The 25,237-nt window shown below is 39.1% G+C and overlaps 1 protein-coding gene across 1 annotated transcript; it reads right to left on the bottom strand.

The window, feature by feature from the left end:
- Positions 1–649: 649 nt before the first annotated feature.
- Positions 650–19,117, bottom strand: arrb2b (arrestin, beta 2b). The gene is made up of 14 exons (XM_084343390.1): positions 18,986–19,117; positions 14,577–14,607; positions 14,339–14,399; positions 12,580–12,624; positions 12,266–12,462; positions 10,288–10,415; positions 9,900–10,035; positions 9,733–9,817; positions 8,924–8,996; positions 8,480–8,617; positions 8,268–8,351; positions 7,142–7,218; positions 7,005–7,059; positions 650–3,831 (listed from the first exon to the last, which is right to left on the bottom strand). Exons 1-14 carry the CDS (start codon positions 19,006–19,008, stop codon positions 3,732–3,734), a joined length of 1,233 nt encoding a protein of 410 aa, XP_084199516.1. The 5' UTR covers positions 19,009–19,117; the 3' UTR covers positions 650–3,731.
- Positions 19,118–25,237: the final 6,120 nt, after the last annotated feature.

Here is a 25,237-nt window from a genome sequence, read left to right as displayed (position 1 = left end):
ACAACCTTAAATACCTTTCTGGGTTCTTTCTGGAACCCAGAAAGGTAGAAATCCAACAGAAGAAAAGCTGTATGGAATATTGTCAGTCACAAATGTTCTGAGTGATGGAAGTCAAGAATTGAGAATGGCAGGGACAAGCTCTTCAGCAAACATAGTATATATTTGGTTTGTACTCCGAAATGTGCTCTCAGTATTCCCTTCAGCTTTAGTCATATTCTGAGCACCTGAAAGTGTTGGAAGTTACTTCCCAACATTTTTTAGTTGAAAGACGTCTCCAAGACCTGCCAGTGTTTGGCTGTTGGCATCATATCTTTTACATTGTTGGAGCATGTTGGACCGTTGGCAATACTGATGGAGCATGGTGAAAAATACCTCCAGACTGTCCATAATGTGTATCTTGGTAATGGGTTCCAGTAACTCTGCAGCTCATAGAAAATGAAACGGGAAATATGCTGAAAATACTAACTCAGACAATGTTTTTAAAAGGCAAAAAAACCCACTATATTATGCAGGTGAGAAAGTAAAGAAAGACATGATTTACTTTGACCAAGAAAGGTTCCTACATGAAAGCAAGCACAAATAATCAAAGGTGGTGCAGGATTTGGTTTTTTGTCCTGATAGCTGGAAGAAACTTCAATATCAGACAGAATTGAGATTTTTCTCACATCATTTATTTATTCATTCATTACACTGTGAACTATTGAAACAACTGAAGCAGAGCAGCAATATAGAGGTATGGACCCAGTCAGGGTTTGAAGATGAGACAACTGCTGTATTTAGCAGTATTGTTGCCAAGCAACAGTCCATTTTGTGAAGAACTCCTACAGCATCTTTGCCTTCACATGGTTTGTATAGAGTTAAATAGATGAGACCAATTTTTGTTAGTACTATTCAGTAAGTTTCTATTCTCAGTATTTTCCTGTAAAGAATTGTACAAGCTGCTGAGTTACTGAGAAGTCCATGTTCCAAGATATGGCCATTAGTATGTTATATGACAGTCCTAGATAGTAGCTACATAAGTGAGAGAAGCCTGATGTTACTTAGAGGATGGGGTCAAACAGGTAGAAGTCTCACTTTCAGATCAGGTGTTGCAAAGTTTGTGGCCCAAATCTTTGAAAGAAGTCTCTTGTGTCTTCAACATCTCAGTTACATACACCAAGCTGTCCTCATTAACTCAAAAAACACAGTAATATTTGTCCTGCACGCTCTTAAATCTGGACTTCTTTTGCTTGCTCAATATTGTGTTTAATTCAGCTCACCATCATTTACTAAACGTGTGTTTTTTACGTGATCAGTTCAAGTTTACATCACCCTCAATTATGAAGACTTTTCTTATGTTTTTGACAAAATAAACACATTTTTATTTAAAACCCTTGATGATTATTTGAGTATCTTGTAATAGGTTTTTTCTTACAACATATATATATAGTATTGATATTACAATATAGCGTATTTGGGAGTTTAATACTTCTCAGGTTTGATTATAGTGATATTGTTGGAGTTAAATGGCTCACATTTACATCACTTCACTATTCTAAAATCTATATGCAAAAACTAGAGAGCCTGTTTCGAGACACTAAAAAACTCAGACTGACACAGGAAAGACTTGGTGAGCAGAGGGAAAGTGACTCTTAACTCTTTCCCACTGTTTCTGTTTCTTCATACTCCTTCAGATGCTTTTATATACAAATTTAAACCAGCAATGCAGTTTAGCTCCCAGCCTAGAGCACATTTTAAATCCCTTAACCTCACCCCACTTTTATGCCTTTTCATACTCCTTCATATGCTACTTCAAAAAGATTAAAGCCAGCAATTCAGTTTTGCATTTTCATCAGAAATTACCTTCTGTAGTTGGAACTGACATGTCAAATTAGAAGGGTGGTGACAAAGACGAAAGAATATCACTTAAGAAATCCAGTGAATATTTGGTTGATATTTGACAATGACATCACAGTGTAGACAGAATAATCCATGTACCAAAGGCTGTGGTGCTCCAGCTAACCTGTGCTGTATACATACTATGGCTCTAGACTGTGCTCCAATTTGTACTTTGCAAGAATTAGAGAAAAAGAGGTTGTTGAAAAATGTTTGTTAAAAAATTAATATCATAGGTCAATATCTGATTATTTTTACTCTTAAATATAGTAATTGCCTTGAAAAATCAGTGTTGGTCAGGCTATATAGACAGTTGACTCTGGAACAAAGCAGTGGACCAATCAGCATCCTAGAGCATTTTTTTTTAAAGCAAGATTGTATTATTGAATTGGACTTCTGTCAACAATGTACAAATACCCATTAACAACACATTTGGAAATTTAAAATCTAGTCAAACTCCATTTTTCTTCTTCTGTTTGTGCTTCACTGTGTAGACTGATGTTTGTGCAGAGTTCAACAGTAGAAGGCCATTCCCCTGCTGAAAGAGCATATTTTCTCTGTGCTCATCAAAAATCTGATTTTAAGAGGCGGGCCTACAAGCATGATTTGTGACATCACAAATAGTTTGCACAATAGTGTGATGCAGAAACTTGAAGCCTCCAGTGCACATACACAAGTAGACTGTAGGAGACACCTTAGCTGTGTTTGATTAGTCTTTAACATGCCCCTTGTTGACATAGGCCTACCCTCGGCACTTGGAGCAAGTGACATAAATCAGCTAATGGGTTCATTTTCAATCATTTGAAATTTAAGGATGAAATTATCAAAATTTTGAGAAAAAAAGTCAGAATTCTGACTTCAACACTCCTTCATCGTTTATGATTTTCTGAAACTAGCTAATTTTTGTCATTTTCACTGGCTGTAATATTACATTCAGCGGTTTTATATCATCAGTAGGCATTTGTACTGTTTTGACTTCAAGATTTTCTATCTGTCTGATACCTATTGAGCCAGTTTTTCATTGGGTTCTGGAAATGTGCATGTTACAGCTTGTAATAGATTGGTTATAATTTGATTACTGTAACCATTCAGCAACAACTATTTAAATAAATACATGTTGCAAAGTCCCTTAGGGTCTCTTGGATGTTCAGGACAAATTTCAACCCGAACCAGTGAAAAATAAGTGATTGCTGAGGTTTTAGAATACACATACAAAGAATCACTAAAATGTTGAGGACCACACTTCAAAAATTAGGAACCTACAAAGCAGGCTATTTGGAGTACAGCTAAAGGATTTTACAAGGTGCCATGAATGTAATAGAAGTTTCAACATGATTTTTTTCAAGGAAAATCCATGACATGAACTCGGAAAAAAAGTACTGGATTTTGGGTGAGTTGGCATGGAATGACCCATAAGTGGAAATCAATGTTTGTGTGTTATTGCTCTTAACTGTTTCACTGATACCTGAAGATAACAACTGATTTATTGTCAATATAAAAATATCTTCTTTATTCCTTGCTAGAAGTATAAATCCTGAATCACAGCAGCATGTATAATACTGATATCAGCAGAATAAAAAAAATCACCAAAAACAACTTACAGTAACCTCACTTAGCTAAACTCTAAAGTGGCCTGATCCACTTACCATCTGCTGTTTGCGGACTGCTTCTTTAACAAGAGACACAGTCACTTATAGCCCATACAGAATACATGGTACAATTAAAAGCATGTGACAAGACTCAGGAGGCTGTCTTCACAAGTCTGGCTTTCTCTTCATCTTCTTCTTGGGCCCTGGGGTTGAGTTGCCTGTAACCTCCCACTCAGACAAGTAACCCTGCTGGCGAAGGAGGAGGAGCTAACAGAAGGGTTCACACACATCCTTGTCATCCTTCATCCCTGTTAACCGCAGGCGAGCAAAGTCTTCAAACACAAAGTCATCAACCTGGGAGGGAGTACTGAGAAAGGGAAAGAATTTCATCAGCTACCTGGATTAAAAACAACGTATCACACCACAGCTCTTTAAGCAATTTGACAGAATTATAAAATACTTTTTATGGGACAAGAAGAGACCAAGGATTAATATGAAGAAAATGTGGTCACCAAGGGACATGGAGGAATGGCTCTACCCAATGTTAGACTATATAATCTATCGTTTGAAATGTCCAGATTGACTAAGCATTGGGAGGGAACTGACCCGGAGCTGAGCTGGATCAAAATTGAGCGGAAATGGTAAGCCCCTACAAACCTTTGGATGTTCTCTCACATGGCTCAACAACTAATGGACATGATTATTCTTCAAACCCAGTATTGGCTCATTCTAAGGTGGTATAGAGAGAAGTACACAGGATGTGTGGTGGTTTGTCACACTTAAGACAATCATATGCCTCTATGTGGCACAACCCTGCCATACAGATTGGGAAAAAGACTGTTTACTGGAATCAATGGCTTATGAAAGAAATATGTAACATAAATTACCTATATTCTGATGGAGTGTTGATTTCCTTTTCTGAACTTAAGCAAAAATATGATTTGGAAAGTAAGGTAATTTTTGGAAGTCCTTACAAATCAGGGACAGTATAACTAAGGGTCAATTCATTCAAGACAAGAATCCAGTGATGGAATTTCTGGAACTACCTGGTATAGCACGCAGGGCAGCTGTGTTTTACAAGATCTTTAATGGGTTACAGAAAAATATATGTAAAAATCTGAGATTTGTCTGTCAGAAAGACCTAGGATGTGAGCTGCACGATGAGATCTGGCTAAGAATATTAGCAAATACTGGGAAATATATAAAGGAGGCTAAGGGGAAATTTACTTAGTACAGATTAATACATAGGTTTTATTTTACCCCATCTAAGCTTCACAGAATGGGCTTGTTGGCTAATAACTTATGCTGGAAATGTCAGGAAGAGACAGGAACATTCTTACATGCTATTTGGGAATGTAAATGTATTAACCCATTCTGGGAAAAAGGAATAGAATGCATAGGGAAATGGGTGGGGTTAACAATACCTGTATCACCAAGATTAGGCCTACTGGGGGACCAAACAGAATTGCCCAGTATATCAAAGTATGACCTTGCAGTGATAAAGATAGCCCAAATAATTCTCAGGGTTTGGAAAAGTACATCCTTTCCAGATCTTAAAAAATGGATGGAATTAATGTTGGAGGCTGTATCATATGAACACGTTAGCTAGAATCAATGATGATGTGGATAAATTCAAGAGGTCATGGGACTGCTTTCTCGCTTGTAATACTGTTGATGTTGACTGCGATGATTTGACTGACTGCATTGATGTCAATATAATTGCTGAATGTTTACATTGGTTGTTTTAAATAGGAGCATTTATCGTGGGCCTAACTAAAAGTAACACTGTCTGTTTAAACAAATAAATAAAAACTTTAATAACAAAAAAAACAAAACAACGTATCACTACAGAAGTGAAGATAAATAGGTTTCAGTAAAGATGTACTACGCAGGATCTGTTTATGTTAAAGGTCCCACAGTTTAACTGTAACACAAAGTTCTATATCAGCACTTTTTCCATGTTTATTTTTAGCTGGTGCCAAGGATCGGCTCCACAACTGTAGCTGACTGTGGCTAAGTAGCTGAACGATGAAGTTACATGATTGGTGCGGCCAGCAGTGTTTCTTAATTGGCTGTTGCTCTTACAAACTAAATCGGCGCAATCTGTTGTCTATTACCTCATCATAGGTTGTTTCAACAAACAGTTTTTTATGACATCGTTAGAACATGAATGTATCATTGTCCTGGATATGGCAGAGCCGCTCAGCCTTGCTCCCAATTTTGCCCAGTGGACACTCGTGGTATTGCAGTGAAGAATTACCATGCAGCCCAAAAATCATTTGTTGTTTCCTTGTTGTTGTTTTTCCCCAAAATCTACATATAGTATATTGTGGTGCATATTTGAACTGGTAAACCGTTAGTAACTGTTTACACTGTAACTCTGGAGTAATGTCTGAATGAGAAATTAAAGGTACCTTGTGAAGTTTTTTGTAGACAAACTTACATTGAGTGTCACTTACCAAGACACATTATATGATTCTTTAGGTCTGAGAAACATATTGAATAAACGTTCTTTCTCATAAAACACTTGCAAAGCTTATTCTTAAAATATTTTAAACAATGCAACATTCACAGTCATGCTTTCTGGCATGCAGTCCTCTTCCCTGATTTTGCTTCTTGAATGAATATAGCATGAAACCACTGGTACATCACATTGCCCACATGCTTGTGTCAGTGCAGATTTGTTGTAGGATCCAAACAAAGCAGGAGCATGAAAACATTGCTCCAAATACAAATGACATTTTATTTTTGATTCAAGAAATATTTTCCCTTTGCAACAAGAACACATCTGTATTAGCTTAAGCTCAAACCTTATATATCCATACATGCTATCTATTATTCATCTCTGTTTCATTTTGAATACTGGGTTACAAACCCGTCACTGTAATTTATACGTGTCAATTGGATGGAGCTCACTGAAAAAGAAGATTTGTGTTGGTAGTTCCATCTTACATTTGGTTTAACTCGTTGTAAAACATAACCTTTGATAAAAAAAATAGCCTTATCTGGTTCCATCTCTCCATCTCTAATTCAGTTACATATGACATTTCTCTAATCCAAACCCTTTGTCGTGTCACTAAATTATGTTACTGAATGATCAAAGGACTCAAGTCACATCCATGCGTCTGGGAATAAAAATGTGGTAAATAAATGGCTTAGAGAAATACAACCTTTCTTTTCACACTATCCTTCTTTTCTTTGCACTACTTGTACTGTTGACAACATACAGAACTGTTGACTTGAATACAGACTTATAATGTCTAGGCGTTGGCCATGGTGTTTTTACGATACTGTACACACAACTACTTTCTTTTAACATGCTATGGTACAGTGCACTCTGAACATTCACAATTTCTATTCTTTTTTTAAAAACCATTCTTCATTTTTTTTTTTGTTGTCCTCGTCCCTAGCTGTATGTCTGATCAGAGTAGTACACTGAAAACAAAATAAGATCAATCAAGTCAAATTCCTTGTATGTGTGCACACACTTGGCCAATAAAGACAATTCTGATTCTGATTCTGATACACACACACACTTACTTCATGTCAAACTCTATGAGGTTTGCAGCCACAGGAACATCAGTCTCTGGAGCAGCTACAAAACAAGAACATGTAATTAAATTACACTCGCAGCTCACACAGGTCCACTGCTAACTTTTCTGAGGTGTGTGTCCTACTTGACTGTGATTGGGAGCTGGGCTGGTGTGTTGGTTTGGGATGCATCAGGATAAAAGGAAGTTCCACTGCTACATCCCTACACACACACACACACACACACACACACAAAAGATATGCAATTAACTAGGCTATCTGAATATCCTTATTACCTTGTTAAGATATACTAAGAGAAAAACAGAGAAAAAAAGTACAAAGAGAACTCCACTGATCACCATCTTTTTTACACTACATGCTTCTTCCTCATCAAAACCTGGTACCTGCATTCTTCAGTCCCAACTGACACTGACTCAACTGACGACAATTGAGGGTATCTATCAGACTGCTCATAGCTCCCTCTGGAGACAACTTTATACAGTTTTATTCACATATGCAGTAGTACCCCCAAACTCTTTTGATTTTGCACGTCAAAGTGTGTTACAGGAGCTCATTTTTAATTATGTAGGTTTAACTCCTTTAAAATAGGTGTGTCTTATATTGGTCACAGAGGAGGATTTGAAGGATTTGAAGGCCCTCATGTACATTGCGATTTTACGATGTCGTTTAAAAATATATCACGGTCAGTGGGGGAAATGGCGGGAAACACAGGGGGTCCAGCCGGTCCAGGAGCAATAGTCGGGGGTGTGGGTGCTGTATATTTTGATATTCCTGTATTTTGCTACTCTCAATGTGTGATGTGCGAGTGGCGGGGCAGTTCGCACAGCCTGCATGCAGACAAAGACAGAGACCCTGCCCTGATCACAATGAGCTCTGCAGTCTGGTTAAACTTTGAGTGAGAGTGCATTATATGCATACAACTGGAGGTATGCACAGACTGCCAACTTATAATTCATGTTTGGTTTCCTCATCCAGCTCAGGTATGTTACAGAATTAACTATACGATTATGGGTCATGATTAAAAGTAACTCTTAGCCTGCTCTATATATATATAAATATGGGTGCATTCATAAATTCAGATAGAAATGGTTCTTCATAAAATCACAGTTCAGAGTTTATGCATCTGGTCCCTGATATACCTCAGCCCCCCCATGTTTCTGCAGATGGTGACTTCTTTGGAATGCAGTATCTTTACATAGAAAGAGAGAGTAAAACACTGTTGCTGTAAAAAGCTGGAGTATGTTCCCCTACCCTCCAAGAGACACCACCAGTTTGATTTTGACTCTGTAGGAAACCAGGATGCCCATCATCTCCTTGTTGGTTCCTTCTTTTACTCTGCAATACACACAGGTCATATGCAAACAGGTATGAGAGAAGTTAATCAGTGTACATATCCAGGAGTGTGTGCGCTTGTTCGCATAAACAGTAAATCCTTTTCTGACAGACGTATATAATGTGTGTACATGGTGCTGGAGGCCAGATTGGTGTCTTCATGCTTTAGCCTTCCATCCAGGGCCAGGCCTCTCTTTTCCCTGTTGGTGCCCAGAACTGGGGTCAGAGTGTAGACATGGCAGGAGGTGGAGCTGGGAGAAACGTGGTCACTGAGGTTGGGGGTGGAGGCAGAGGTCAGGGAGAGAGGATCAAAACAGGAAGAGAAAATGAGGAAGTTAAAGAGTGATCCATCTGTTCTTTCACATTCCCCCAGACGCATATAAAAACATGCACTACAGAATTATTTCCTAGGTCTAAACATGTTTATGGATATATGTACTGTATATAAATTATCTTATATTTTATCCTTCTCTAGAATGATATGTTCTATGTGTGTAGCACTAAAGTGCTGCAACTTGATACCCTGAATGAAGCATAAGTGAAAAGGAGGATACAATTACAGAAGAGGAACTTACTCTGCTTCAACCTGGGCAACCGGACACTTATACTGAGCCGTGGAGAACAGACAGATATCAGCATACTGACGAACTGAGAGAGGGAGTGAATCACATGAGTTATTCCTTTAGGTCAGCTCTGAATCTCTGAGGTAAGAACAGTGGCTGTAAATAACATTTGGCATTAAAAAAAACCTGAACTGAAAAAGGAAACATTTATATGTGAAAAAGTCACACTGGCACTGGAAAAACTGCTGGTGCTTCTCAGTAAACCTAGCTTGGGCAGTTTTATCATAGGACCTTTTGGCTGACATTATATATTCAACAATATATATTTAATTATATTATATGATGTGTAATATAATGTCACTTTTATATGGTATAGAAAATGTAAGAAATAATTGCTGAAAGTTTTGGCTGCTCCAATCACCCATACCATAACTGCATGAATAGACATGCATCAAAATATGACACAATTTAACTGTGTGAAAGCCATTGCTGTATTCTAATTCAATTGACTCTTAATTGGCTCTTATGAGTTCACAAAAAAAAGAGGTTCCTGGAAGCAAAAGAGGTTTGATGACTACAGCTTGTGTAACAGTGTGTACCCTGTCCTGCCATCTCCTGCCCAACCCTTTTAACACAGATGTCTCTGTGGGTCTGTTTCTACCTCCACCACCAGTTTAATGGCAGAACAACATTCTAATCCATTTCCCCCATTCCATGTTCATACATTTTACATAGAAAGGCACAGTGGAATAACAGTGCAGCATTCCTCCCTTGAACAGGCTGTGTAAAAGTGGTTCATCTGTAAGGACAGGTGCAGTTACCAGATATCTTCACCCTCTTGACAGTCTTGGTGGAGTTGTTGGTGACCTGGACATTGACACTTATGGGCTCACCATGGTAGTATAGCTAGAGAGAGACAGTGACTTAGCCGCATGTAGATCCCAGTCATCATATATATAGATAGCATATCAAAGTGTGTGAGTGTTACCTCCTTATCCAGTGAGGCCTCTAGGTGCAGAGATCTGTCAGACATGAGGAAACTGCGGCTGGTTTCCACCATTGGCTGTGGTCCTTGCTTCTCTGGGGCATACTGAACCTTCCTGATCACCAGATGCACAGAGTTCCTACATACACAGCAGGTTAGGTTCATATAAATGTACATTTATGGAAATAACATATCTACACCTTCCACAAGCCAACAAAACAGTTACCAGTGACAGTAACTGCAGTACAGAGAGAACTGTGTATTCTAAACTGGTATACAAAATATTAGCTGGTTTAAAAGAATATGTCTAGCCTAGTTTTTTAGAAAACCACACTGTATATCTAGGAGCGTGAGTTGGGTTGAAGTCTGAAGGTGTTTGCATGTGTTGAACCTTTGGTGGATCTTCTCCTCCACAGTCTTGGCACAGAATGCTTGAAGCTCATAGTCCACACCACACGCCTTCCCAGTGTCCTCTGCGCCTGGCTGAAGGGTCACTGAACAAGGCAGATTCTGGGGAATCTAACACACCCAAACATAAAAACAAATTAGAATCTAAGGTCTTAATTGTCTACTACACAACAATTACAGGCAAAGCAGTGGTTGGCAGTTAAATTGTGAGATCTTGAAACAGTGCTCTTAAAAATATGAAAAACACATTTCTCAAAAGGATTCATCTCTCAAATGAATCCTTTTGAGAAATCTGCACAAGTCAGCCCTGAATATTACTCGTGGGCAGCTTTCCTGGGCCTTTTCCACCTTGGCAGCTGGTAAGTTGTTCTCAAAGCATGCAGAAGAAGAAGGTGAAGGTGTTCAGTCATCTGGGAGAGATGTAGACTTTATCTCAGCAAGATGCAGCCAATGCTAATGTTATTCCTGAAACACATCCATAGTGCCATAGTGCTAAAGTAGTGCCAGAGGGCTGAGTGATTGGCTGGACCAGAGCTGAATGGTCTGCATCATCCATGGACTGAATGAAATGAAGGAGATGTGAGGGCTCTATCCAGATCAGGGGTGTGACGGATTGATGGTGTTCACAGTCTGACAGCTAAACAGATCCTTCACTCATCAAATAAAAGAGAAGTGTCCCACAAAGCAACGTTACAGGACCAAACAACAGTAATGTGGTAACTGATAGTGTCTTTGGCAACTTATATGAGGAAAAAAATACTGCAGTTATACCTGGAAAAGTGTCTGTCATCCTGTCTGTCCTACTGACTCTTCGCCACATTTCTGCCCCGGCAGCAGAGCCAGATGGCTCCCGCAGTTGAATGGCCATGATTATGTTATGCAATTCAGAGCAAATAACTTTAACTCACATGTCTTTGTGTGTTGTTGTAGTAACTGTCTCTGGGAACTTGTAAAATTCTTGCGACGGTCAGCCCTTCTGACCGAGGCTTCAGTGAACTTTCCCCCAGACAACAGCATCCCTCCCCGCGAAAGACCAGGCAGCATCTGCTGTTTACGGATGGCTGTTATGCAATTATGTAATTTAGAGTGAAAAACATAACTTTGACACTTTCCAGGATGCATGGTGGGTCAGGATCTCAATCACAACACATTATAACAGCATCCATATGATCACAAACAGTCATGATGTGCACCTTCACACCAGTGCTCCTTGGTTTAGTGTGAGCAAACAAAGGCAGAGAAAAGGCGAGCCTTCGCTGCAGCGATAATGCAGAGTCTCTGTATGAAAAGGGCTTATATGACTACCTCCTGTGGCACTCACTGCCATTCTGTGTGCTTTGAGAAAGTAGTTCTCCAGCACATCAAAGGCACCATCCCTGCCAGCCTGGACTCTCACCAGTGTCCATTCAGAACCAATAGATACACAGAGGATGCCATATCCACTGCCCACCAGTCAGTCTTCACACACCTTGATAATAACAACAGCTACATCAGGATGCTGTTTGTTGAATCCAGCTCAGGCTTTATCACAATCTCCCCCATGAAACTAATTGGACAACTTGACCCTATGAGCTTGAGTACAACACTCTGCAATTACATAATGGACTTCCTCACAAACAGAACCCAGAGAGGTCGGATTGGCAGTCAAACCTCCTCCACTCCACAGTGTTGAACACCGGAGCCCCCCAGCGCTGTGCGCTTAACCCCCTCCTGTTCACACTGTACCCCCAAGACTGCAATCCCAGACATGGAGAGAACTCTATTGTGAAGTATGCAGATGACACCACCATCATTGGCCACAATACAATTCACTCTTTTTTGTCATCTGTGCAAACTCTAACCGGAGCAACACCATGTCTTCCTGAATAAGTCTAATCAGCTGTAACATCAGTTTACAGTAGATTAGATTTAATGGTCATGACATAAAGGGCGAGGTCTGCTGGTCTAAGGCTGAGTCTTACAGTGAAGTTGATGGGGTAGGCATGCTGACCCAGCTTCTTCAGCAGCCTCTCCTGCAGATGAGTAAGAGGCTTCTTTTCTTCCTGCAGAGGAGGGAAGACCTGGACGGTGCTGACGTACAGATCCTTACGGAAGGAAAGGCCCAATACATCCAGGTCCTCCCGACCGTAATAAAATGCACAAGTAAGAGTTACAAACACTGCGGATGGAAGAAAACATTGATTAAATAGATTGTCAATTGATAATTCAGTCATCAAATATGACAGACTGTTACTGTATTTCATCTACTTACTGTATAACCACAAGGTTTTTTTACCTTTTCGATCTTTCAGATACTCTGGGTCTACAAGAAGCACTCCATCTAGAGAACACACACACACACACACACACACACACACACACACACACACACACACACACACACACACACACAGATTTTCTGCTATGTGTATAATACTTGCACAGTTAAGGGGCTGCATTTCTAAACCAAACACATCACTGAGGAGCCGACAGAGCCTGGGTTTGGACCAACAGTGAGATTCATTTTATGATTGTGTTCTGACCCCGGAGGCCATATGAAAATTTTTATGTACGTTCTTTAATTTCCTCTGATGTAGTCCCTCTGTCTTGCCTTGTGAGTAGGTTGTCTGAGGGAGCTGATTGGTTCCTGCCTCGAAGCCAGACTGCCAGCATGTTCGTTTGTTTTTAGATGTGTTTTTACATAAAACCTTTAAAATACTTTGCTGCTGGTGGTGTTTGGGAGATGAGAAGAGGGGAGTCTTGTTTATATGTTGTGCCAGGGTTCCCCCCCTTGGCCCTGGTTGTAACAAGTGCATTGTAAAGGTCATGCCTCTGTTGTCAATCGCTGTCTGGATTAGACATGCATGCTCCTCAACGATTCAAGCATCTTTAAAGGGCTTCTAAGTCCGATTCGTGTAGCAAGTATTCTTAATGATGATGGTTAACTGTAGAGTCTCTTGTCTTTATGTTGATCTCATACACTCCTCTTTTGTCTTTTGAGGATTCCATCTTTACAATATATCTTTTATATATATAAGGTTTTGTTTTTTGGACTCAACAGCATTGTTTATTTCCATCTCACCTTTCTGTCAATGCCTTTTACTCTTGTTCTTGTTCAATACTACTGTTATGCCCACTATCTGCATTACCTGTCTTGTTCTGCTTCACTTGGCCTTGTGTATTTCTCATGTGGTAAAGCCATAAGCTGGGTTACACTGAAGTGTTGTAGACTTTATGTTTGATGTGAATGTAGGTTTGTAAGATAGATCTTTCCATTTGTACTGTAAGTGGTGCATGACATTCAGCCCAACTGATTGGTGCCTAATTTAGATTACATTTCAAAACTTCACTTTAAGTCACCTTGAAAGTTAGAACAGGAAATACCTACTGATACTGCAAAAAAAAACCTTCAAATATAAAATATTTAAGATAAAATATCCCTATAAATGCATCACATGTACAGAATAGGATAACAGCCACTTTAAAAAATAAGTTCTGTGTTTAAAGTCTTTTGATTTTTTACAGTGGCCCTAATCCTCTTCTGTACAAATACAAAGGGGAAGTGATTAAAGGAGTTTAAAAAGATTGTGAAAATGTAGCAGAGGACATTACAGATATCTATCTGGTTCAGGTTTGAGCTCACTGAGGTCATGTCATATGTATTTTTTCTGGGAAATTGGGTCATTTAGCAATCTGGAAGAAACTTCTTAAATGAACCCAAATTAAATAATAATAATGATGATAATAATAATAATAATAATAATAATAATGCATAGTGTGAATTGTATATGCTGCATTCAGTATTTTAAACTCAATATATTTAAATGTGACTACAAGTAAAAAAAAAAATCAGTATTCCACCACCAAAATGTTATTATAGATATTTAGTGTGGAAAGGTCTGTTACAGTAAACAGCATTTAGAAATCCATGTTTCAGAGTTAATTGAATAAATACAATATGGGACTCATGACCTCAGTCCTTCTAAAAATCTGCACTGCACTGAATTTTGTGTGTGTGTTTGTGCGTGCGCAAATGTGTTTGTGTTTATACTTACCTACTGGATCTACGTAGTTTAAGTGATCAACAAAGTCTCGCTTCCCCAGATAAACTGTGAGCTGTTGAAAGGAGACAAGCAGAAAGAATGGATGGATGGAGAAAAGAGTGACTATGCTAATCCACAACAGGAGACCTGGGTGGAGGAAGGAATAATGATATAAACCCCTCCTCACACACACACACACACACACACACACACACTCACACACACACACACACAGAAGCACATATCCTACCTTGCAGTTGGGGCTGGACTTCTTAAAGACTCTGTGAAAGAGGGAGAGAGCATCTCTTGTTAACAGAGAGTGTATGTGAAACTGGGATTCTTTCATTATTGCCATCTTATTATTGACCCCGGCTGAAGCAGGCTACAGAAATCTGGCAGTTCACGACCTGTTAGATCGGAAATGTACTCTTAGCTACACAAATTCAATGCAGTATTATGTTTGAAAATGTTCCCCAATATTATTCAAGCAATGTAAGCAACACCTGTAGTTTAAAAAATAGAAGGTCTGAGCAATGTATTGAAGCATGCAACAGGATTCCAGCTTTGATTCCAGCTTGTTTGGTCTTTCAGATCTCACATTAGTCTCTTGTCACCATGGGTGCTTTAACACCACTTTAAAGATTTCCCCTTTGTAAGCTGGGCTTGTCGTCTACATTGACATTACATGAATGAGCCCAGCCTGTGACTTATTTATATGATTGCAAGCATTTATCTATTCTCCATTTTCCATCTTTGAGTGGAAGCTGATATCAACTTATCATAGAATCTGCCATCAATATCTGCATATATGTTTACCAATTAGTAAAAAAAAAAATCAGTATACAAATATCAAACACATGTTTGCTGTAGTGTCGTGACCCTGTGTCTGCCTAGCCTGCAGTCTCTCAGCCCTGCTTCCATGCCTTGGACATTCTGCCTTGCTCTTTCTAGCTTCCAGCCAAAGTCTTCAGTGGACAGGGCAGTTTGGCCGATAGTTGATCATTTTAATCACCACCTTTCTGCAGTGAGACTAAATGTGCAGATTTCCAGACCTGATGGATAACTCCAGTAGAAATGGAGAGATTAAATGGATATGTAATTTGTTCAGCAATACACGGGGCACAGTGCTTTAAAAGATATATGGGTCTAGTTTATCTTTGCTGGTTGGTTTCTGCAATCAATAGCTTGAAGTGCCTCCTTAGCAACAGAGGAAGTGAAGGCCTAAGAGGTACAGTTTAAGGAAGGCATCAAAAGTGGAGCTACATCATATCAAACTGATATCCAGCAGCAGCAGCAGCAGAATGTGTGATGAAAGCATCTCTGATGTCATATTTATTAAGCACTTTGGAACATTCCACTTTGCCTTGTGGGGTTCAGGACCTTTTAGTTTACATTTTAAAATATATGATAAAAGCAAAAAATAGGAGTACACATAAACACAAATAGAAACATATTCATTCAGAGGTTTCAGAAAAAAATCCATAATGTTTCAAAAGTTTACTTTTTTGTTGATTGATAGACTGAGTGGTTAAAGTAGAGAAACAGTTCTTTTAGAAAAAACGCCAGATCTTAGGTTTTGATTAAGAAAACTTTGATTAACACAAACAAAATGTATGTATTTAAAATAATAAAATTAATCAGATATTCAAGAGTGCTATCATCTGGATTATCATTGTTTTTTATGTTTTCCTTATAACCCATGGTAACCCCAGGTTTAATGTTACAACACTATGACCTGGGGGTATTTCCCTCTGGCAAAGTCTGCAGAAATGCGGATTTACAGATAGTGGTCATAAAGGGCTCAAAGTCTGTGGGGGGGTCCTCATGAGTTGACAGTGCCCTTGTGGACATATCAGGAACTGCCTCAAAGTCTGTGAGTCTGAATGTGTTGGCAATGGGACTGGGCCTCTCGCTCAAAAAGCAGGCGAATACGCGTATTTCCAGAAAAGGTTAAACCCCTTTAACCATATAGTAACTTCCTCCAGTGTCTAAATCTTGGAAAATTTGAAGTTTTTGATCCTTGAGGTACACACAAAATACACAGATGAGTATGTGAACGATGTCACTCAAAACACGACTACACGTTCTTAAAATCAAGTATGTTAGCGGTTGAAGTCTATAAAACTTGTCTACTATTGTCAAGTCAAGTCAATTTTACTCATAAAGTGCCAAATAACAAAAAAGGTTAGCTCAAATGACTTGTCTTGTTTAGCTTTACATTTTACAGAGAATTTACTTTACAGAGAGAATCCAATTAGATCTTTTCAAGTTGCTGTGGGTGGTGTGGACTTTAGAAATATTTTTTGCTCTTGTTTCACACACAGTGAGCATTTATAGCTTAATTAACTACAATCTCTATAATTTGGTTATTATGGAGAACTGCTAATAATCGGGGTACGACTGAGACTAAAAGTTGGTCAAAAGCAAAGCAGCAAGAGAAGAACAGAGTCACCGAAGCTAAACAGGAAGAGGCTGAAGTGTATTCCAGGAAATGTGGCCAGTGCATTCCAGTAATGTGTACGCCAGGAATTATTTTGTTGCCATTGTGATCAATCTGCTAACCTTCCAAGTCTGTGTGTGTGACCACAACAGCACACAACTTCATTGTAGAAAAAGGTTGTTGGAAATGCACTGGTCTACAAGCAGAGATGCTGTCAAGTCAGCTTTACCAAGTTTATGCACACCACAGCAGTTTTAGGAACCTTAGCATGTCCCTGTGCAGGAATGTGCTGTCTTTTACATTCTGAGGAAAGAAAACATGGCCAAAGAACAGAACTCACATCCTGATTATCAACAAAAATGTCCTTTTACTTCCTTAACACAGGACATGTGAACCCCTTCCTATCTATCCCATATCCATTAAGGGCAAAAAAACATCTAATCTTCATAAAACGTTACAGTGTAAAATTATTTCACAGTACAGTTTCACAAAACTAACAGCTGTAGAGTGCTGCTCCAGTCACAGTTGATTGCAAATTCAAGACTTTTGCAAGCAAGTTTAATGTTCAGACAGTAATTTACATACACAGTTCTGATTGGGCAGTTCATTTTCCATGCAATGTATTTCCAAGTATCATTATTCTTCTCTAAGTCCTAGTAGTTCATTTGTATAGCATTAGAAAGCCTCTGGCTGTGAAGATGACAACTTTGACCATGTTTGTGGAGTTGAAACCAATGTTGCATTTACAACAAACAGTCACTTCTCTCATTGGCTGACACATCTAAACCATACCTCACAGAACGCTGTCTAGACAGACCACCGTGGTTCAACCACAAGTGCAATACTCGAAGCCTGGCAAATGGATTCGCAAGATCACAAGATCCTGCATGGCCATCTGCCTTTCAAGGTAAGTGTGCAGCACAGCTCTGCATGAAGCGTTGTTTCTGCTCGTAACGCAACACTGTGGAACAAGTGTCTGCAGATGGCACATGACATATGAGCTTGCACAGAAGCTTTTATGCATTTATGCTCATCACGTTCTCATAATACTGACAAATTCTGTGAAGAAGCAAGAAGTCAACAAGTGTTACCTGAAGAAAATGATTGGGAGGTTAACTGACAATGAAATAAGCTTTAGTTGCAGTCCTATCTTTTATCTGGACATGAAAACATGGACAAGTGAAAAGTAAAAGTATGAATTTGAAAAATAATTTGACTCAGGTTCAGTCACCGGCATTTTAGCTAAAACGTTGCTTAGCTATGATGCTAATTATCATTCATTATCATTACCAGCAATGTACATATAACACTGAGGTAAGCACGCTCATTGAATTGTTGTCGTTCGCTGACCGTTGTTTCGGTGAAACGACTCTTTAATATTTCTCTCTTTGGCGCCCCCTAGTGGCACTTTATAGGAAGACACCTCCAAAAACCTGTAAATAGTCAACTACCATCACTTTTTGCCATTGTTCTTATAGCCTACTTGAGACTTTTGCATTACTACTTTTATACAAGATGTCTGTCTTCCTCAAAAATAAGTCAGCCTCTACAGACTGAATGAGCTGAATGAGCTGCAGGAGAAGAGGAACCTGTCTCCTCATTTTGAATGTTTCATGGAGCCCAGTGAAACTGAGTAACAGCAGCTACACCGGCACAGTATTTGCTGCAATTTCGGGATTTCTGAAGAAGAGCGACAACGTGTCAAACACCTGCAGAGTCTGACAAAGTTGAACTTGAATATGTAACTTGAATATCCTCCACGTCAGACACACAGCGGTGCAGACTGTGGCTGCTCTCTGGGCTCTTGTGAAACCCCCAACAGCCTCCGTCTCACATGAGGAAGTTCCGTTTCTCTTTCGAGAAGTTGACAGTGTGTCGCTGCCTGCTCATCGCCTACATCGCAACACAACACTTTAAACTTGTCATTATTTTTGGCATTCCCTCTTTAATCGGTAAAGTCTTCTATCAACTGAAAACTTCCACTTCCAGTCTTCAAACTCCGCCGAGGAGAGCGACAGTCATGTGAATCGTGTTAAACGGTGTTTAATAGGTGTAGAAGGTCTATTTTACGTGTTTACTCAAACAAACTTTTAAATAATCCGGGTTCAAATGGTCTTGGACTGTTATCTTTTTCTCCTCACGAATTAACGGGACCTCGGCTCCGTCTTCTTTTCCCCTTTTCTGACAGCACATATGAAACAACAGACTGATTCTCGTACCTGGTCCCCGCTTTGTCCCCCATGTCTTCAGTCCTGTGGAAACAGTGTTGCTAATATATGCTGGTCTGTTGTCTGTGCTGCTCCGCAGTATTACGCAGTGTCCTCTGGTGCTCCTGTTGCCCCAAGCTTTTGGGATCATTCAACCCTTTTCCGCAGTTTAGGGACAAAAACCACGCCTCCGCATGATAGCCTGCTGGACACCACAACCATCCACACAACATGAGCAGACCTACAAATCACAATGTTCACTCTTACGTTACAGCATCTACTTGTACTGGCACCAAGTGTTGAAAGAAGGACTCAGAACCATTACTTAAGTAAAAGCACTGATAACACATTGTAAAACTATTCCCTACTTCAGCTTCATGTCATCAGCAGAAAAAGTAGTGGTTGTCCAATAATGTCCCCTGTGAATATTATCTATGACATTATTATGCATCCATTTGCATTGACCTGTTGCAGCTGCTGGAAACTATACCAGTTTAAACAACTTTAAATGCAGTGATTTTTCCTCGACGGGGCCCACCACATGAACCTGTAAGGTAATGAAAGCACCTACAAACTTTCATTTGGTGTTAATTCTGGCGGCCCCTGTGGACAAAAGCAGAAGTACCCCCCCCCTTGTGTTCTTGTGTAAACATCTTGATCTGGCTAGGGCATGCATTTGTTTTGAAAGGGAAAAAAAATGTGACATACTTTTAATACAAGTTTTCATTCTTTCTATTTGTGGCTATATAAGATTAATAACTGTAAGCTTATATCATCATGGTGAAACAAAATAAACTTTCTTTTAGGGCCGTGCCTTACCGCCAGACTACAAAGCAGCTTCTTTCCTCAGGCTGTTATACTGCTCAGTTCATCCTCAGCACTTCTCAATAAAAATAGTTTTAGTTTTATTACTTATCCAACCCAGATACTTTGGAATTCAACCCAGTGACAGGCATTAAGAGTAACTATAATAATTACACATTAATAGCTAATATTACACATTACAGAAAACACATCAACATTACAGAAAACACAACATTACAGAAAACACATCAACATTACAGAAAACACAACATAACAGAAAACACATCAACATTACAGAAAACACAACAGTACAGAAAACACATAAACATTACAGAAAACACAAAATTACAGAAAACACAACAACATTACAGAAAACACAACATTACAGAAAACACATCAACATTACAGAAAACACATCATCATTACAGAAAACACAACATTACAGAAAACACATCAACTTTACAGAAAACACAACATTACAGAAAACACATCAACTTTACAGAAAACACAACATTACAGAAAACACATCAACATTACAGAAAACACAACATTACAGAAAACACATCATCATTACAGAAAACACAACATTACAGAAAACACATCAACTTTACAGAAAACACAACATTACAGAAAACACATCAACTTTACAGAAACACAACATTACAGAAAACACATCAATATTACAGAAAACACATCAACATTACAGAAAACACAAAATTACAGAAAACACAACAACATTACAGAAAACACAACATTACAGAAAACACATCAACATTACAGAAAACACATCAACTTTACAGAAAACACATCAACTTTACAGAAAACACAACATTACAGAAAACACATCCACTTTACAGAAACACAACATTACAGAAAACACATCAACATTGCAGAAAACACATCAACTTTACAGAAAACACAACAGTACAGAAAACACAACATTACAGAAAACACATCAACATTACAGAAAGGTCCATAAGAAAAATTACAAGTCGAGGCTTCCGGTTCGGTTGACCTCTGTCATTGACTAATGACGGAGTGGGTCGCACACCGGGAGAGCTCTGTTGAAATACTGTCTAAATCCAAACCATACGGGATTTATTACCGCAATTACCTCGTGCAAACTTGTGTGAAGGACCAGTTAACATGGGAAAACCTTCAAAAAAGCCAAACAAACATACAGAAGAGCAACCTTCAGAAAATAATCTGGTGGCGGTACAGAAGCTAGCCAAAACGAACAGCATGATACTAGCAACACGCCGCTAAACCTGGCTGACATGCAGAAACTTCTCAAGTCAATGGCGGACAGCATCATAGCCAAACTTTCTGACCAGCTTTCTGCTGACCGAGCAACTATCAAAGCCACGGCCAGGCAATTTAACACATGGAGACGAGATTTAACGATATGGAAATGAGACTGGCAACCCTTGAGTCCACCTGCATACCTGTCCAAAGAAAACAATCCCCTCAAACTCAAGACGGACGACTTAGAAAACGGCACGTCCCTCTGTTTTCGCAGGTCCGTAGTACACATCTTTCCTGACTACAGTGTAGAGGTCTCCAAGAAAAGAGTGGCATCTGTTATTAATGAACGTTTATTAAGTACTGTCCCCATTGTGATTCCATTTGCCAATGCCAGTGTCTTTTATACAGAGTTTCATGCTAAATTCAGTATGGTTTTGTTTCCTTGTGAAAACTGAGTTCAAGTGTTCTTAAAGCTGGTAGTTGAAAGCACTGTTCAAGTCCCAGTCCCCATTCAGATAGTCTTCTTTACTTTATTGGTAGTCTTTATTTTTGCCATCGCTATTATGTTTTCCCATATATTTATTTATTTCATGCTAAAGCCAGAGGGACAGCAATTCTCATACATAAAGACATTCCATTTCAAGCTAAGGATGTGATTCCTGATACAAATGGGAGGTTTGTTATTGTCTCAGGTCAATTGTTCGCCAGTTATGCCCCAAACTATGATGATTGTAATTTCTTCAATAAGCTGTTTTCTACCATACACATTGATAATAATTACAATTTGATTATAGGAGGCGACTTTAACTGTGTACTGTGTACATATCAGACAGGTCGTTTAACAAGGTCCAACCTCTCTCCAAATCTGCCAAAGCTAAATCTGCTAGGCTCAGAATGGTGTCTCGAAAATCTGGAGATTTAAATTTAACAATAAGAAAGCGTTCTCCTTTTTTTCCATTGTCCACCTGCATCGATTATTTTCTTCGAGATAACAGGTTACTGTGAAATGTTAGCTCTTGCTCTTATCACAGTATCACTATATCAGATCATGGAGCTGTTCAGATCTGTCTCATTTCATGTAACGTTACCCAACTGCGTTAGGCCCTCTCGCAACTGGAGACTTTAACCCACTTCTCCTAGCTGACGAAGAATTTGTGAAGCATGTTTCTTCTCAAATTCATTTCTTTATGGAAACTAATGCTTTCCCAGAAATTTCCCACTCATCATTATGGGAGACCCTGAAAGCCTGTCTCCGTGGGCAAATAATTGACTACTCCTCCAGGGCTAAAAAAGCACGAGACTCCAAACTTACCAATATCTCATGACCGATTGCAGAGATTGACAGTCACTATTCATCCTCTCCCACCCCAGCACTTTTTATAGAAAGACTGGGACTACAGACTGAATACAACTTTGCCTCCACCGATAAAGCCACATACTTACTCACAAAAGCTCAATTCAACGTTTATGACTCAGGTGATAAGGCCAGCAAGTTACTAGCGCAGCAAGCCAGCCTAGCCCAATCCTATCATGTAATTCCTAAGATTTATGATACTAAAACAGGTGAAATAGCTACAGATCATACAGAAATCAACACTTTCAAACAGTATTACAGTATCACTCTACCTTCTGTTTCAGCTGAACAAAACTCTTTACTTGGCGGTGAGATCTCCAATGCAGAGATACTGACAGCTAATAACTCTTTAAAATGCAACAAAACACCTGGCCCGGACGGATATACCTCTGAATTTTATAAAAAATTTGCACTTGAGCTTTGCCCTCTGCTCCAAGCCATGTTTAATGAATCTCTGTCATCTGGACATCTCCCACCCACCTTACGTCAAGCAGTGATAACACTTTTACCAAAAGCGGGCAAGGATCCCCTCCAGTGCGCCTCCTATCGTCCAATCTCTCTACTGAATGTAGATTACAAAATTGTATCCAAAATTCTAGCAACGAGACTGGAGAAGATTGTCCCACAAATAATTTCACCAGACCAAACAGGTTTCATTTTAAATCGCCACTCTAGTTCTAACCTTAGGCGACTCTTTAATATTGTCTACTCACCCTCAACTTGATCCCCTGAAATGGTTATATCACTTGACGCTGAAAAAGCAGTCGATCAAGTCGAATGGCAGTATTTGTTTCTGGCCCTAAAGAAATTCAGTTTTGATGAACTTTCCATCTCCTGGATAAAACTCCTCTATTCTCGACCTCTAGCAGCAGTAATTACAAATGGACAGCGATCTGAATATTTCTCTCTTAGCAGAGGTACTCGCCAAGGCTGCAACTTATCCCCTCTTCGCTTCGCCATTGCAATTGAACCTCTCACTACTGCTCTAAGACAATCCAACGACTTTCTGGGCATAGAACGAGGGGGCCTAATGCACAAATTATCCTTATACGCAGATGATGTTATTTTTTTAGTTTCAGACACAGTAAAATCTGTTCCTTCCATTCTCAATACCCTTGTCGAATTTGAAAGAGCTACAGTAACATCAATGTGATGAAGTGAATGAAATTAATAGTTTAATGCATCATAGTTACCGATGTTGGAGCAGAGTGTTAACTTGCTAGCTTACTTCGGACGGTAGTAGCATTGTTTAATAATCAGTAAATAGCTAGAGTCGACGTAAGTTAATGTTACTCCACCTTAAATTCATCAGGGACATTTGGAAAGTTAACGTCAGGCCTGTTCAGGTGTTATTTTAACCTGTTGGCTGTGTTTTCCTGCTTGTATGTCAGTTAAAATAAAATAAAATATTAGTTTTCCATCCCCTTTATAAGTAATAGGGTAGTTGTAAGCCTTTGGTTTATTGTGTCACAGTTTATGTTTTTTAAAGTTTAAATCAGTGTTAAAGTGCAGTTAAAGTGTATTACTGTTAATACACCATACCTTAGCGTTCCCATATCATTCATAGGCTATATATATATATATATTGACTGTGATGCAAGGGGGCGCCAGCTAAATTCTTGCCTAGGGCACCAAATTGGTCAGGGCCAGCACCGCCCGGGATGAAGAGGAGTTCAGTTTTATGAAGGTTGAGCTTGAGGTGGTGCACAGTTGTCCAAGCGGAGATGTCTGCCAGACATTCCGAGATGCGCATTGCATCGTGGCTGTCGGAGAGGAGAGGAACAGTTGGGTGCTGTCTGCATAACGGTGGTTTTATTGGCTCTTTGCAAAGCTGATGCTGTGACATATATATGTGGCCAGCACGTAGTGAGTATTTATACATGTGTGTCTGCGTTGCTGGCGGTGGTGAGCAGATTGCCAGCTGTACTTTCCCCTTATAACACCTCAACTCCTTCGGCACATAGCGTCGGGTCTGCTTAGAGCCAATTAATAAAAATGAATAAAATAGAATAAAATGTGACTTATTTTGTTTTTGTTTCCTTATTTATTAGATTTTCACTTTCAGTCTTCAAGTCTTACTAATAATATTTCAGTAATATATTACTACAGTTGCGTCACTTAACGTGTCACAATCCATGTTACCGACTGAAGTGAAGCGTTTATTGTTGTTTTTTTAAGATCCACACCAACATGACCATATTAATATAGGCTCTGTGTGTTTAATGTAGCCGAGCCTATAAGTTCTTTGTTCAGTCACTGTGTGACTGAAATATTTAAGTTGTATTTCGTAGCCTAATGATGAAGCCTAGTCCTCCAAGCACACTTTAATTTACATTCTTGAATCACATATGTCCATGCATTCCTTGTTCTGTGGACTAAAATAAAAAGGCATAGTAAAAGATGTTTGTCTTGTCATGTCATTATAAGCTACATTATAGAAGGTATAGGTCTGTTGTGTTTCATATGACTGAGCCTACAATTAATGTTTATTCCTATCTCATAATATATCAGACTGTGATCCTTTGTCTGCCTGCTCATCCCTGTGTCCAAGGCTATTAGTTCATTTAAAAAGACCCCGACTATTTCATTGTTGTATAGCTATAGGTTATTTGGTCATTTTGTTGAAAGTAACTAAAAAGTAGTGTAATAAGTAATTTATTACTCTACGCAGACAGTAATTGTGGCGTAATATATTACTTTAAAATGAAGGTCACTAGTAATATGTAATATATTGCATTTTGACAAGTAACTTGCCCTACATTGTACACAGAGCTGTTATTTAAAGTTGAAAACATGTTCAAACCAAAGTTTTTATTTTACATTTAGAAATCTTGCTCAGCAGCATAAATTACCATAGTTTG

This window comes from Pagrus pagrus, assembly GCF_965226575.1.
Source record: "Pagrus pagrus genome assembly, chromosome: 22".
NCBI classification, from domain to species: Eukaryota; Metazoa; Chordata; class Actinopteri; order Spariformes; family Sparidae; genus Pagrus; species Pagrus pagrus.
This window is presented reverse-complemented; position numbering and strand designations above follow the sequence as displayed.

Bases quoted from the DNA above. Each gene is read 5' to 3' on its own strand.
- arrb2b (XM_084343390.1), bottom strand. From the start codon at position 19,008: ATGGGGGACAAAGCGGGGACCAG. The intron at 14,400-14,576 runs GTAGGATATGTG...TCCTTTCAACAG, and splicing joins AGTCCAGCCCCAACTGCAAG to CTCACAGTTTATCTGGGGAA. The intron at 9,818-9,899 runs GTAACACTCACA...GTCTCTCTCTAG, and splicing joins AGGCCTCACTGGATAAGGAG to CTATACTACCATGGTGAGCC.